Source organism: Papio anubis, chromosome 15 (genome assembly GCF_008728515.1).
Source record: "Papio anubis isolate 15944 chromosome 15, Panubis1.0, whole genome shotgun sequence".
Taxonomy (NCBI): Eukaryota; Metazoa; Chordata; class Mammalia; order Primates; family Cercopithecidae; genus Papio; species Papio anubis.
Window position 1 is genome coordinate 76,836,187 of NC_044990.1, and position 14,153 is coordinate 76,850,339.

A 14,153-nucleotide genomic window follows, 5' to 3' on the forward strand; every position below is an offset into this window, starting at 1 on the left:
AGAGCTGGATGTATCTGGGAATAGAATCTATATTTATACAGTCTCACAAATTTCAGGACCTGAGCATTTGAGTGCCCGTTTGATAGGGAAAAGGGGAATAGGCAGACTGAGAGGGAAGAGATGAAAGAGACGTGTCAAGATGCTGTTAAAGTCAGTTCCTTCTACTGTTGAGGGCAGGCCTTTTCCTCTGAACTTACCGCTTTGATAGAGTGAGCGGATGAGTGGTAATTGCCTCTGTTATAGAACCGATCCAGAAAATAATTACCTAAAGTACATGAATTGATTTCGTATTGTTAGACCATAGCTGGCCATTCAGAGCATGGGAGGGCCCAGCCACATCCTCCCTTCTCTGTGACTTTCCCCTTAACTAGAAAGGTCCTGCTCAGTTGCTAAATGTTTCTTCACCAGCTGCACCATGAGAACTACCACAAGGGCTTCTGAGAACTTCTCCAAGATGTAAATAACCTTTGGGCCATGCAAGTGCTATCAAAGGATGAGTGCGTGTCTGTTTCCAAGTAGCATTTGTAAAGGCGGCTCTGGGTACCATCATTATTGAGGAAGGCACTGATGCGTCCAACAGAAGGACCTTTGCTTCATTTAAAACAAAGAAAAAAGAAACAAAAACCTCACCTAACATTAATGATCTTGTGTGATTTTTCCCAGGAAGCACAGCAAGATTCATTCTGTCCGGAGCCTTGCTTCACAGCCCACAGAACTGAATTCGGAAGTGCTGGAGCAGGTCAGTGACGGCGCTGTCCTATGATAACTCTGCTCTTCCCCACACTTCCTCCACGGAGCCCTGGGCTTCATAGTGGGCTTTCTGGTTCTCCGTCCTTTCCTTTGGGGTTTTTAGCAGATGAGAATCTGATTAGGGGCCTTGGCTTTGACCAGACATAGGCTTTGTGCCATGTGCCCGCAGCCTGAGCTCAGAGACCCTGGAGCGTGTTGTGTTTTCAGCTGCCTTCTGATCTCCCATGCGGCACCCTAAGCCACTGAGAACTCAGCTCAGCAGCGGAACCATCGCTGCAGTGGGCAGAGCTGAGACTGGCTCTCCAGCTAAATGGGTCCACGTGGGAAGAGATGGGGACCCGCTTTGTAACCAATGGGTGTAGCTCCTGCCTGGTGCCAAGGCCAGAAGCCTTTGCTGGCACAGAACTGGCCGGCGAGTTCCCAGAGCTTGTATTACAGGGCAGTGACCACAATTGGCAGTAAGAGACATTATCACTCTTGCTCTGAGGGTGGCAAAAGCTCATTTTCCCTGGAGTTGGTCTCTGGGTAAGTTTTCAGGGCTTTCTCTAAAAGAGAAAAAGAAACTTGGGGAAGAATATGAAGGAGGTTTCATCGTGTGCATCCAAAAAAACCCCTTTCCCCATCCAGGCTGCCCTGAGAAGTATAAGTGTCCTTTGTCGTTTTTCTGATGACTGTGTCAACTTGCCTTCAGGGGTCCCTGATATGCCTGCCCACCCTTCCCTGGAGACCCCCTGTGGGCTGGAAGGGCTGTCTTGTTCCGTAGAAGCTTTACAAGCCCAATATGAGCCGGGCGTGGTGGCTGGCACCTGTAATCCCAGCACTTTGGGAGGATCACTTGACCCTGGAGTTCAAGATCAGCCTGGGCAACATAGGGAGACCCCTGTCTCTATAAAAAAAATTTAAAAATTAACCGGGTGTGGTGGCACATGCCTGTGGTCCCAGCCACTTGGGAGGCCGAGGTAGGAGGATCGCTTGACCCCAGGAGTTCAAGACCAGCCTGGACAACACAGGGAGACCCCATCTCTACAAAAAAAATTTTTTTTAATTAGCCGGACATGATGGCACAGGACTGTGGTCCCAGCTACTTGGGAGGATTGCTTGAGCCCAAGAGGTTGAGGCCGCTGTGAGCTGTGATTGCACCACTGCACTCCAGCCTAGGTGACAGAGTAAGACCCTGTCTACCCCTCCAAAGAAGAGCAAACCCCAGCATGAGTCGGTGGGCCCTGGAAAGCAGAGACCGGGCCTGGCTTGTGCTGCCAGGAACAGTGCTGTCAGCCGCCACGCCCAGAAGGAACCTTCTGGATCACGCCCAGATGTGCTTCCCTGACTGCTGTTATGTCAGAGCCCTTTGGGGCAGTCCTCCTGCCGGAGAGGCCTCGGGTGTTCTTCCGGGAGGCCCTGGCTCTCCTTTTCTGTTTTCAGCCTTGGAGTAACAGTCTCCCTCTTCTCCATCTCTCTGCACCTTTTTCCCCACCCCACCCAGTCTCAGCAGAGCGCCAGCCTTACATTTGGAGAAGGTGCCGAATCTCCAGGGGGCCAGAGCTGCCAGCAAGGAAAGGAACCGAAGGTTTCCCCCGGGGAGCCGGGGTCGCGCCCGAGCCCTGCGCCGAGAAGCCCCGCGGGTAACAAGCAGGTGGACGGAGCCGCCTCGGCGCCCACAGAGGAAGAGGAGGAGGTCGTTAAGGATAGGACCCAGCAGAGTAAACCTCAGCCCCCGCAGCCAAGCACAGGTCCAGCATCCCGGGCTGCCAGAGGCAGCAGTACTTCCATTCCTTTCATTGACTGCAGTGACGTAGATAGTGAATACGACCTTCTTAGAGAACAAGCGTCCCGGTCCCGGTCCCGGTCCCAAACAAATGACAATTATGAGGGTGATCTGACCAGCGGTGTCTATCTGCTCTCCAGGGACGAGGGGCCAAGAGAGGCTAGGCGTAGGGCTTCCCCGCACTCTGCAAAGTCCTCCCGGCCTCCTTCCAGAGAATTCCTTGATGACGATTCAGCAGACATAACCTTTGATATGAGCGGGAGCCCTCGACTCCCAAGGCATAGCTCTCTCATAGATGAAATGTTCAAGGGCTCTGCTGGTCACAGCCCCCTGGCCACCCCATTGTCTCCCAGCAGCAGAAGTTCAAGTCCAAATATGAGTTGGGACAGAACTGGGTCTCAAGGCTATGTTTCTGAAAATGGACATGACCGTAGAGAGGGGAGTATGGGGGAAGACCCTCTCCCGGGCCAGGGTCCTCCTTATGAACGCTGTTCCCCCACCTCGCCAAAGCCATACTTGCGGAATCTTCCTGGTAGATATAATAAGTCAGAGACAGATCCACTCATCCTTAGCCAGGTAGCGTTTACCCCGGAGGCCATGGATGGGCTTGGTGGCCGTGGGAAGGGGGGGCAAGCCAGTGCAGCTGCTCCCGAGGGTAGAAGGCTGGCTAATGGCACCACCCGCGTGGGTGCAGCCTCCAAGGTCCCTGCCGTGCAGTCAGTGTGTGCCAGTGGCATGGCGGGGCAACTGGCACCTCTGCAAGTGACCGAGGGCTCCACCAGCAGTGGGACGGAGTCCAGTGAGTCAGACTCTGAGATGCTGAGCCCCGGGAGCCAGCCCCTCGTGTTTGGTAACCCTGCAGTGCTGTGTTCCCCGTCCCTCCTGAGAAGCCGGGGGTCCTTGGGTGGCCTGTGTTTGAGTGAGGAACAGGAGGAAGATGAGTGAGGAGGCCAGGAGGCAAGTCTTCAGCCCGAGCAACCTGGGGTCACGAGACCAGGGTTTCCCTAGAGCTGATCTGTTCTAGTGACTCATTCATTTGTAGTCTACATTTGTTAGAGGAGGTTTTGGACAGGCACATGTTTGAAAGGGTCTGCCTGACTTCTAAAAATAGTTAAGAAAAACACAACTTCACATAAGTGGCTTGCTTTCCAGAAAAGGTGGACAAGATAAACAGAAAGTCCTAGTGACAAGTTCCCAGGAACTTGTTTATTTTGCTGGTTGAAGGCTAGGAAGAAACACTTTATTATGAATCTGATCATGTGTGTAGTGTTATATTTATGTGGCAATTTTCTGTGTATGTTCAATTATGCAGATCACCTACCTGTTGGTTGAGAGTTTGAAGCATCCTTGAGATTACAGGAAAGGGATCGGTTTCCCATTCTCCCCTTTTTTAAAAGGAGGGCTGCTTTGTCCATGCCTCATGAAGTGAGGAATTGACACTATTCAAGGCCAAATGTAAACTGATAGCTAGTTGAGATTGTGTTGGTGAAATCTTTAGTCAAGAATAATGAATATTTTAATGGGAAGAATTGGGGGTTATTTCTGCTTCCCAGGCTTCCTGTGAAATACTAGAAAAGTTGTCAAATCTTCATGAATTGCAATCTACTTGGGATTGCTGGTTTGGTTTAGGTTTGCATTGGTGGATCATATTGTTATGTTTTAAGAAGTACAATTCTGTCTCTCAGAATCTCTTGGTGAAACTGAAATACTGCTGAGCAGGATGCGGGGAAGAGTAACACCTTGAAATAGGCACTGTTGTCACCAGTAGGTTAACAAACTAAATGCCTGCCTTTGAATTGTGTGCAGCGCAAAGGACTATTTTCCAGCTTGGTTGCTCTTGGTTGGTTTACAGACACAGTCTTACCATTCACACTCTTGTGAACAGTGTCCTCCGTTGGGAATAGTGATACTTGGATGTTTCTCTGAGCCAGAAAAAAGAAAGTGTAAGGAGAGAGAAATTGACTTCTTTTTAAATCCTGCCCACCAGTGTCACTGCCTTTCACCCAGCATTCCTGCATTTTAAAGAGCCTGGTTTTCACTTGAAGTTTCTCTGCCTTAGCTGCACGTTGCAATTTTCTGAGATATTTTAAAAATTAGTGACGCCGGGACCCTGACCCTAGGGATTTTGATCTCATTGGTCTGGAGTGCTCCTTGGCCTTCCCAGCTGTTTGTCCTGGGCAGCCAGGGTCACTTCTTACCCAGGCCTTCTCGAATCTAGTGGAATACAGTAAAAGTGTTAGCTAAATTTTTGGCTTGCTTGCAGAATAAGAAAAATATCGCAAACAAACTGCTTTTTCTTGATGCCTGTGATTTGCACTTTTCAGCCTTAGGTACTTTTTTTAGGGGAAAAAAAAAAGGATAAATTGTAGAATAAAATTTTTAGATCCTAAGTAACTACAAAATTATTGAAAAGAGTCCTAACAGTGATAGCTCCCGGATGTGCCACCATACCAGGGCCTCACTGGGCTCATCACGTGACCTGATCACAAGGGGAGAACCAAGCATGCTTAGGACACCGAGTAGAATTTGGCAGCAGCGTAGAAAATGGAGGGGTATTGGCTCATCTCATTCACAAATGAGTATTTGTCCACATGAATGTCCAGAAGTCGGTTTTAAAGAATCTGAACACTTAATCCGTTTTTATACAGACTTTTTTTTTTGGTTTTCCTAATCATTTGATTCAGTGCCTGATTGAATCAAGCTCATTGTTGGATCGTTTGAGAGTTGTTCATTGAAGTAGTCTATTTACGTCTTGCTTTAAATTTATGTATTTAACAGAATCACAGAATTTTTTAAACTGGAAGGGACCTCAGAAGTTCATCTGGGCAAACCTTCATTTCTTGTTCTGAAAACGTTAAGTGACTTTGCATAAGTAATACAGCTATTGCATGACAAAGCTGAAACTGTAACCTGGTCTCTAGACTTCACTTTTTTAGCCTATGTGATATCTTGGTGCAATAGGAGCTTTTTGATTCAGTATTTTAATTTTGGAGAGTCTTACATGAATTAATAATTCAAATCAGATGTGGAGACGAGTGATCGAGTAGACTTAGGCAATTACAGGCCATAATAGGTGGGAAGAACTACTTCTTTTTATATTGTGGGGGTTTTGCAGTTATAACACATTTTTGCATAATCCGTTCAGACATAGAAAGAATGTCAATTTGCTATATGAGTGTTTAGTGAAGTGTGAGTTAAACAGAACCCAGTGTGGAATCCTGTGGTTTGTGAAGTGGTTTGTTCAAATGAATTTTCTTTTCCCCTCTAATTATATAGCAGTCTGATAATGAAATACCATTGATCGCTGGGTATGAATTTACACAGCCTATGACAGGAATCATCAAATATAAGCATCTCAGAGCAAAACACGCTTCAATCATTATTTTGTTTTGCTTTTTCCTACAGCAGTGATTTTTATCTAAGTGTTTTAAGAGCAGTTGATCAATGGCAGTATACTCAGTTCTGTATTGACGAAATTTTTCACTCTAAGAGTTGCTCGTAGAGTTTTTCCCTCATTGGCTTTGTACCAGGCAAGCAACTCAATTTCTGCTTCTTGGCCAGTATTTACAAAAGCAGCAATCCTGATGTAATTAATGGTGCTTATAGTTTGTTTAAAGGCTGTTTATCATACATCCTGATGTGCTGCGAACAGTCACTACTTGCCTCGAGAGGAGCTTGTCCTGTGCTAATAAAGATTCCATAACATTGGCCAAAGAGTCCATTTGTACATTCTTTGAGCCTGGTGGAGCATGTTTGCTGAGCTGATGTGGTCTCCGCAGTGTCACTGTGAAGAGCTCAGTCAGGAAAAGCCAGCAGCACCTACCGTGCCACCCTCCTGCCTTCTGACTTTGGGGAGACTCCAGTCCTCCAGGTCTTTACCCAGCCTGCAGATCTCATTCTAGCTTAAGAAGGGCATGCGCGTGCATGGAGTTGAGCTAAGCGTGGAGGAAGGCCAGAGGTGGGGTTGGGTGGGATACTAGGCAGCAGATATTAGAGACTTCTGAATGTATTCAGATTTCCAAAGGGTTTCCGAGACTTCTCAACCAATCTTTCTAGGACAATAGCTAGTGTAGGAGTCTTCTGACTCAACAGGGGACCCAGGCCTTCCGATACCAGCCACTCACTAGCTGCTCTGTGACATACTGTCTCAAGACCATGCATGGAAAACAAGCCCTGTATAAACACAAATCTTAAAGCCCAGGGCCTCCTTGCGCTAATATCTTTTGTTGGACATTATGTCAAAATATGTAAATTTTAGACCCTTTTGTGGCTGCCTTTGCTGCTGCTTGTTAAGGGCAAAATAAAAACGCAAGAAATTCTTTTAGCATGAAGAAATGCTTTTAATGAGCTCCAGAACTCACAATAAATGGCTTCAGCTCCTTTAACAGTCATCTGTGTGCCATTGACAATATTTTATTAGAGAGGCGTTTAATTAGAGGAAGTCTGCGGGCCGGATTCCTCCCTGCATGTGTGATTCACGTTTGGGAATTTCTAATTTATCTCCCCCAGTTGTGCCAGGTGGCCTGCACTTGAAATGTAAGTAATTCTGATTTTATTCTCTAGAACTTATTGGAAGATTTAAGCCAGGCAATGCTGAAAAAAGCTAGACCTGCAAAACTAAAATATTAGCACGAGCCTCTCAAAATTCCCACCAAATACGCAAAGTCCAGTCTGCTCTGAATGTGCATCCGAAACTCAGCTTTGGTTATTAGCCCTGGAATTTGGTTCCAAAAGCAAAAGTTTGGTTTTGTTGTCAAGCAATTTCTAAAGGAAGAATTAATGTAAAGATCAATCTGTCATTTTAAATGTTATTGAAACTGCCGTGAGTGTGCACACTGCTCTGTTTCATACCTGTAATCAGTATTCACATGCTTTCAATCTACTGTTTCCACTTAAAGCATTATTCCATAGTTCAGCAGTTCAGCACAGAATGGCTTTGGTGAAACTGTAGCTGTTAGTGAGTAATTGGGTTACAGGCAGACCCGGCCTTAAATTAACAAATCTGGGTTCCCTTCACTGTCAGGTTTATGTTGGTTTTATTCGCTTCTGTCTGGATCCCTTCTCTTTGCCTGGGACCGTATTCTGATTAGCTAGAATTTCAAGAGCTCTTAGAGTTACATTCCCCAGAAAGACTGTTTCTCCCTGGACTTTCTCTTTTATAGTTTGTAAACATTTCTCCAGGCTTAGTTCTAAGGCTGGCCTGCCTCTAGTTTGATGGTATGAGTCTATTCTATTCCTATTACATTTTACAAATTGAACTGCAGAAGAGTCTTTCTAGGTAATCTCTGTAATAGAGGAAGTTTCTTTGAACCATAGCCATTTATGCCTAGTGTTCCATTATTGGAACGCTAAGCATGTGGGAGTTATTTATATCTTATCGCTCAAGGTCATCATCAAGGTCCGATTACAGAAATTCACAAAATTGCAACCTCAGGCATAAATTTAAAGAGGTAGCCATTTAAAAATAATCCATGCTACCATTTCCACTTAAAGTGGTAGCTCTCTGGTGAGTTTTATATGGGTTGTCTGTTAGCCAAGCCCGTAAGAGCATATGGAGAGAAAGGTACCGTTGAGTGAACTTCTATGAGCAGCAAGTGATTAAAGACATTTACTCTGACAACATTAAAGAATTTACTGGTCCTGTTTTTTTCCTTGTTAGTTTAATTCCATCTGTTTCAGTTTAATTGCGTGAAACTTAATAAAAAATGGTGTCTCTAGTGAGCACATGTGCACATCTCTCCCAGTTGTTGGAATTTAAAATGAGGCTGTGACTTTTAGGCCAAAATTTGCATGACACTTAATATAGCAGTTTTCTTTCTATTAAAAAATAATGACAAAAAACGCACATACACACACACACACACACACACAAAATCTCTATGATGATTTGGCCTGGAGTTGTAGACATCAGAGATCAAAAGTGGCCTGGTACCAGCTGTTTGGATATATCCTTGAAAAAGGGCAGCTTTGTCATTTCCTAGAGTAACCTAGAGAGAGATTTCCAAGCATCTCCCCGTGAACAGAAGTGGTAAATGCTGATTTGTTGTGCCATATGTGTGTTTGGGAGGAGGGGAGGTAGCATCTTGTTTTGAAGAAGGTTCTCATTTCATAAAATAAACAGCACACCACTCCAAAAAAGAAAAGAAAAGAAAAAAACGAAACCTCAAGCACAAGGAACTTTTTTTTTAACCCCTAGTGAAAGCAATTAAACATCTTGGTAGACGCTAGGGAAGAATTAGAAAATCTTCTTTTCCTGAAAGCTTTAAACATTGAATAGACTCTGATTTGTTCAGGATCGTTTCGGTGTGGATTGGCCACTTGACACAGCCATCACAACATGGTAGCCTGGAAACCGAGCCTTCAGCATCTTCTCGGTGCCTGGTGTTTGAGTGTTACTTGGAGTGGAGGCAGTGCATTTGCGTCTTCATGTAGTCTCCAGATCAGGTTACTCTGATTTGTCTTGGAGTGGCTTTCTGTATGAAAGTAATCAACTGTTGCCACGGGATATCTGATCTCCATGAGTAGTTGCAAGCCAGTCTAAAAGGTTAACTCTACAGGGCCGGCGCCACCAATGTGGTCATGGAAATTCGTGCTGTGAGATACTTGAGTGTGCTGCTGGGGCCAGGTGCAGCAATTGCAGAATGTTGAGGAGTGAGGAGTAGCTAGAAATCACTGCAACATGGAAAAGCACACAGACCAAGGACGCTAAGGAGGGAGCAAGGACCACCGGGCAGGCGTGTGTGTGTGGAGTAAAAAGCATCGGACAGTGATTGACTCTACTTTTGAGTGAGATGTGGAGGCAGTAGTGGTGTGGGGGGTTGTGAAGGAGTGAGTCTGCTTTATTATGAATCAGGATTGATAGCTGGCCTTGAAGTGGGAAATGATAGAAGGGTCACTTAGGAGCCTGCAGTGGCATGGTGACCAGTCTGTTACTACTCATAGATGACCTTTTCTGGCTCTTGAAACCAAGCTAACAACTCCTTTTTTTCTGGGCCTCAAAGTTTCTTTGTAGGAAGTAAAGCATTTTTCACTTTCCCTGCAGTGATTTATAGAAAGACCGAAGACAGGTCTTCCTTAGTTAAGGACGCACACTGGCTGCTTGCTCCAGAAGCACCAAGAATGGCTGATGGATAAATCCCTTACCCTTACTCCCGTTTCTGCCTAAGGTTGCTGTGAAAACCTGACTAACCAAACCTCACCAGCTTGGCCTATATTATTAATCAAATTCCCTTCTGTTCTCTCTGTGTGTATATTTAATACTGTAGATAATATGTTTTATTTAAAATTTCTAATACACCAAATTAATTTGAAATAGAAAAGGCTGGGGACTTCATTCTCATTTTTGTCATTTGTTTAATCAGTTTGGGAAAACATTTTCCATTGTTCCATTGTATGCAGTGTCTTGTCAGCATGTACCTACCTAGGAGAAAAGGCTTTGTTCTCAGCGTTCTGTCTTTACCCTCAAAGCATGGTGTAGCTTCTGTTCCTGCACTGTTGGAGCACTGTCTGATGTCTTTTTTTTTTTTTTTTTTTTAACACTGCTGAATACCAATTTGTACTTGGAATACCTCTTTCCTCTAGAATACAGTGATCCTATTCCCCAGACTGCAAGCTTTCATGTGAAAGCATATCCTAAGTCATCGTCCTGGGTGGTGCCAGATTTCACTAAAGTGGGAAAAGAGGAGGTGAACTTTGCTGTTCTGACAAGGCCTGCACTTTATACTCTGGGCAGTGCATGGGAGAAGCGGGGTCCGTGGGGGTGAGCAGGATCACTGTAGCTAGAGGAGAGGTCTCACTGAAACAGAGCGCATCTGTGACTGTAGCTTGCATGGAGAGCCTACACAGCCGACCCATGGATTTGCCTTTATGTTTTGAACGGAAACATCTATTTAAATGGGGATAGAAACCTTTACCTGTGTCATATCTATAAGATAATTGAGCTTATAGATATGGAGATATGTGTGTGTGTTGCTGGGTGGGGAAGTAGGTGGGAATGTAGAGAAGGCCTCACCTGACTTGGTCCCAGTTGACTTCTGATGGCCGATGAGCTGTTTTTCATTTTGATGGGCACCCAACATGTAGGTTCTCACAGATGCTGTCTGGTTTCATCTTCTCTCCATGGCAGAAGAATGCAGTATGTCAATAAAGCATGGACTCATACCACTGGGAAGAATGCTGGCTTCTCCAGTAACAATGAGCTTGGTGGTTCTTTGAGCATGGAAGGCCAAGCTCATGTCACAGTGTATGCACGGTATTAATATCTCTTGTTGATCTAAACTGAAGGGGCTTTTACTTGTCCTAACAGGTGTCATGCTGTAAAAACTGTCCATTGTAACTGTTCTTTGCCACTGATGGCTGAAGCTTTGTCCTGAGTACAAGATGGTATTTTTCATTGGTACGAAGCACCATGTTCCCAACCCAAACACTGCCTCCTCCTCCTCCACCACTACCACCACCACCACTACCACTACCACCACTTCCACCACCACCACCACCACTACCACTACCACTACCACCACCACTACCACCACCATCACCACCACGGCCACCTCCGTGTTCAAACAAAGTAGCATTCTCCTGTGTCTTTTCCATTAGTGCATTTCAATTCTTTTTCTGGAAGTTGCATTGCTACTGCTTTTCTGAATTGCTTGATGATGAACTGTGAAGCTGATGCTTAGCTGCTTGTGAAACTTTTCTTAAAGGAGCTGGGTGTAAGAAGCACACATACATTACCCTCAGCAACCTCAGGTATCAAGAAGAGGACCACACTGCTAACATGGGTAATCCTATAACCTGGTTTTTCTTGTGGAACTTTGTAATTTCTATAAAATACCGCCAGCTTTGTGTATTCCACTGAGCAGGGCCCCAACCTAGATATCGGACTCTAGTGAGTCCTGCCTATTCAGGAAGCTACCTATTATTCGGCATAATACTGCCCTTTTTTTGATAACTGGCTTTCAAATGGGATAATCTCTAGAGAGGCTTCATTGTATCCTCTTAGAGAGAGCATATGGATTTAAATAGAGCTTTTCAAAAAAAAAGATAGATGAAAACTTCCATCTGTAATATATTTCCTACTTGGGCCTTTTGAGCATATGCTGGGCACATAGAGATAAAATCTCCTATATTTTAGAACAGAATAAAAGAAGACAAATTATGGTAGATAAGTGGCACCCAGAAGATTTCAAAATAAATAATTTTATTTGGGGGACTATTGAAGAAAAAACATATAAACTTTTTTATAATTGCACTTTAAAATTTTGGAAAAGAAAAGTTGAGAAAGCAATCAATATTCTCACTTCGGTCAGTATTCTCACTCTCAAATATTAGCTATTTAATAAACGTATCTTGGCTTACTATTTTTTTAATTGTCAGTTTTTCTAGTTCCCCCCTTTATAGGAAAAAATAATACCTATGTAGTTAAAAACTGGAGACCAATTTAAAAAACAGGACAGGTACAGTTAAGAACTAGAAATGCCATTTTTATTACTTGAAAAATAGATTAGAAGTGTTTTTCTTTTCCCAGAATTGTGTGAGTTTGTGTTGAAGCCCTGAATATGGGTACATGGTTAACAGAATATGGGTACATGGTTAACAGAATATGGGTCCATGGTTAACAGGCAGCTTGTACCCGATCCCAAAGCGGGAAGAAAGGCCTGGCTTTGGCTCATTGATGGTAAAGTCTCCTCCCACTGCCTTTCAGCAGCTCTGCGGAAGAGCTGATCAAGACGCTGCAGACCCAGCTTCCCCAGACCAGCCAAGAGGGAAGAATGATAAGCGTGTTTTAAATTACAAAGATAGAGCAGCACAGGCAGTTTCTGGGCTGGGTGATAAATTGAAATCCATAAATACAGCAGTGCTAATTTGAAGTTCCATAATTGTTTGTGCCATGAGAATGTGTATGCTTAAAAGGATTCTATAAAGCAATTACTAGAAATGCCTCCCTTGAGAGCTGTATGACTGGAGGCATTTTCAGTCCGAGGGGGCAGCAAAAACTCAAACCTCTTCTAGATGAATGGCGGGGGGCGGGAGGGGTCATGAAATCACAGGGAAGAGGTGAAGGATTTGAGAGCTGCTAACCTGACGTCTAACTGAATGCCTAAGAAGTTGCAGGACAATTTCAGGAAATAGGAAAAATAATTTTAAAAACACTAGAAGCCTCCAGACTTTCAGCGTGTGACTGATCTTTTTTCTAATCTCTTTGAACTTCTTTCCACCTATTGCCTTAATAGCAGGTGCTTCCTCTTAGGGTCCCCCCAAATTATTTACCTCGAGCTCCCTAATGAAAGAAATTACTTTGCATTAATTTTTCATAAAGGGAGAAGTGCTGGAAATACCAAAGGCATTGATAATTTCATGGAGTAGCAATGAGTGTCAGTCACAGTTTCCTCTCCCCGCTGCCTGGGGCTGTGCCTTCAAAGCGGGCGACACACTGCAAGATGTGAACAAGCTTTATAATGCCATATAAATCCAACTGGGCTCATTTTACATAACAACAGAACCATGTTTGTTAGCTTTTTTGTAAAATGGACTACTTCAGTGAAAATTGATTCCACGTAGTTCTAATAACTGCGACGTTGGACATTAGCTTTTTATAGACACAGCTCTTCACACCTGCTGGTGTGGACACCAGTTTGTACAGACTGTTGTCACACACCCTGGCTCAAAGTCAAAAGAGAATTTTAATTACTTATCAAGCTGCCAAATTCTACTAATTGCCCCCTTGTCAGCATATTTCATTAATTGCTGAAAGGTAAATGAGTTACATATTTTGTTTGGACCATGTCACCTATACATTTTCAAAGCCTCGGATTATTTATCTTGCAAGGAGAGAAGGGGCCTCTTCTCCACAGATGCAGCTCAAATTAGCAAAACTGAACTGTAGAGTTTCAGGCCTTTCCCTTCCTTAAAATGCTGATAGATTTCTAGACCAGACTGCTTGATATTTATTGGCTTATTGGTCTTGCTGTTTAAACACACCCACCGTCCTTCCTTTCTTAGGCCCTATAAGCAAAGCTGGAGTAGTGTCTTAGGAAAAGGCCAACTGATCACCCTAATTTTGTCATTCCAAGTCTGCAGGGCGCACATATTAAGTAGTTGTTACTGACATCTTTAGGCTATATGAGTGAAATGCAGCAAGCCTTCCACCAGCAGCCTGTGGGCTGATCCTGAGCTGTTCCCTACTTTAGGTACATAGGTGACCCTGAAGCTCCCACTCAGCCCTCTGTTTTCTGAATCCTGTCTCCTCGAGCACAGCGAGGAGTCTTCCAAATCCAGCTGACTGAACTGTGGCACACCTTCTTGGCAGGGCAGGCTCTCTCCTGGAACCATAGTCTGTTACCTCATTTCTTCCAACTGCTCTGTCCCCGAAATATAAGTGTTCCCAGGTGCAGTGCAGCACGGGGGCTCGCTGTTGGCCTCTGAGAGTGGAGGTGGCTGGATCGGAGTGTGCACACCCTACTTCTCCCTTGCCCCACGTGGCAGTTCATTTCCTGTCTGTTGCCGAATGCTGTCTAGGGCCTGCTACTCGCTATTTCCTTGCCTCTGCTCCACTTCCCACTAGCCTTCTAACTACCTTTCATTCTCGGCTCCAACTCTTTCAATGATGAGGCGAATGCTTTTTCTGTTCCACGTCACT

The 14,153-nt window shown here is 44.6% G+C and overlaps 1 protein-coding gene across 2 annotated transcripts in view; it reads left to right on the forward strand.

Annotated features, from left to right (window-relative positions):
• The window catches only part of FARP1 (FERM, ARH/RhoGEF and pleckstrin domain protein 1), a 303,375-nt gene that overhangs the window by 246,124 nt on the left and 43,098 nt on the right, over positions 1-14,153 (forward strand). For both annotated transcript variants that reach the window (XM_017951379.2, XM_003914027.5), the window contains exons 12-13: positions 664-739; positions 2,234-2,480. In XM_017951379.2, the coding sequence (XP_017806868.1) occupies positions 664-739; positions 2,234-2,480 (323 nt within the window). The remainder of the gene's footprint in view (positions 1-663; positions 740-2,233; positions 2,481-14,153) is intronic.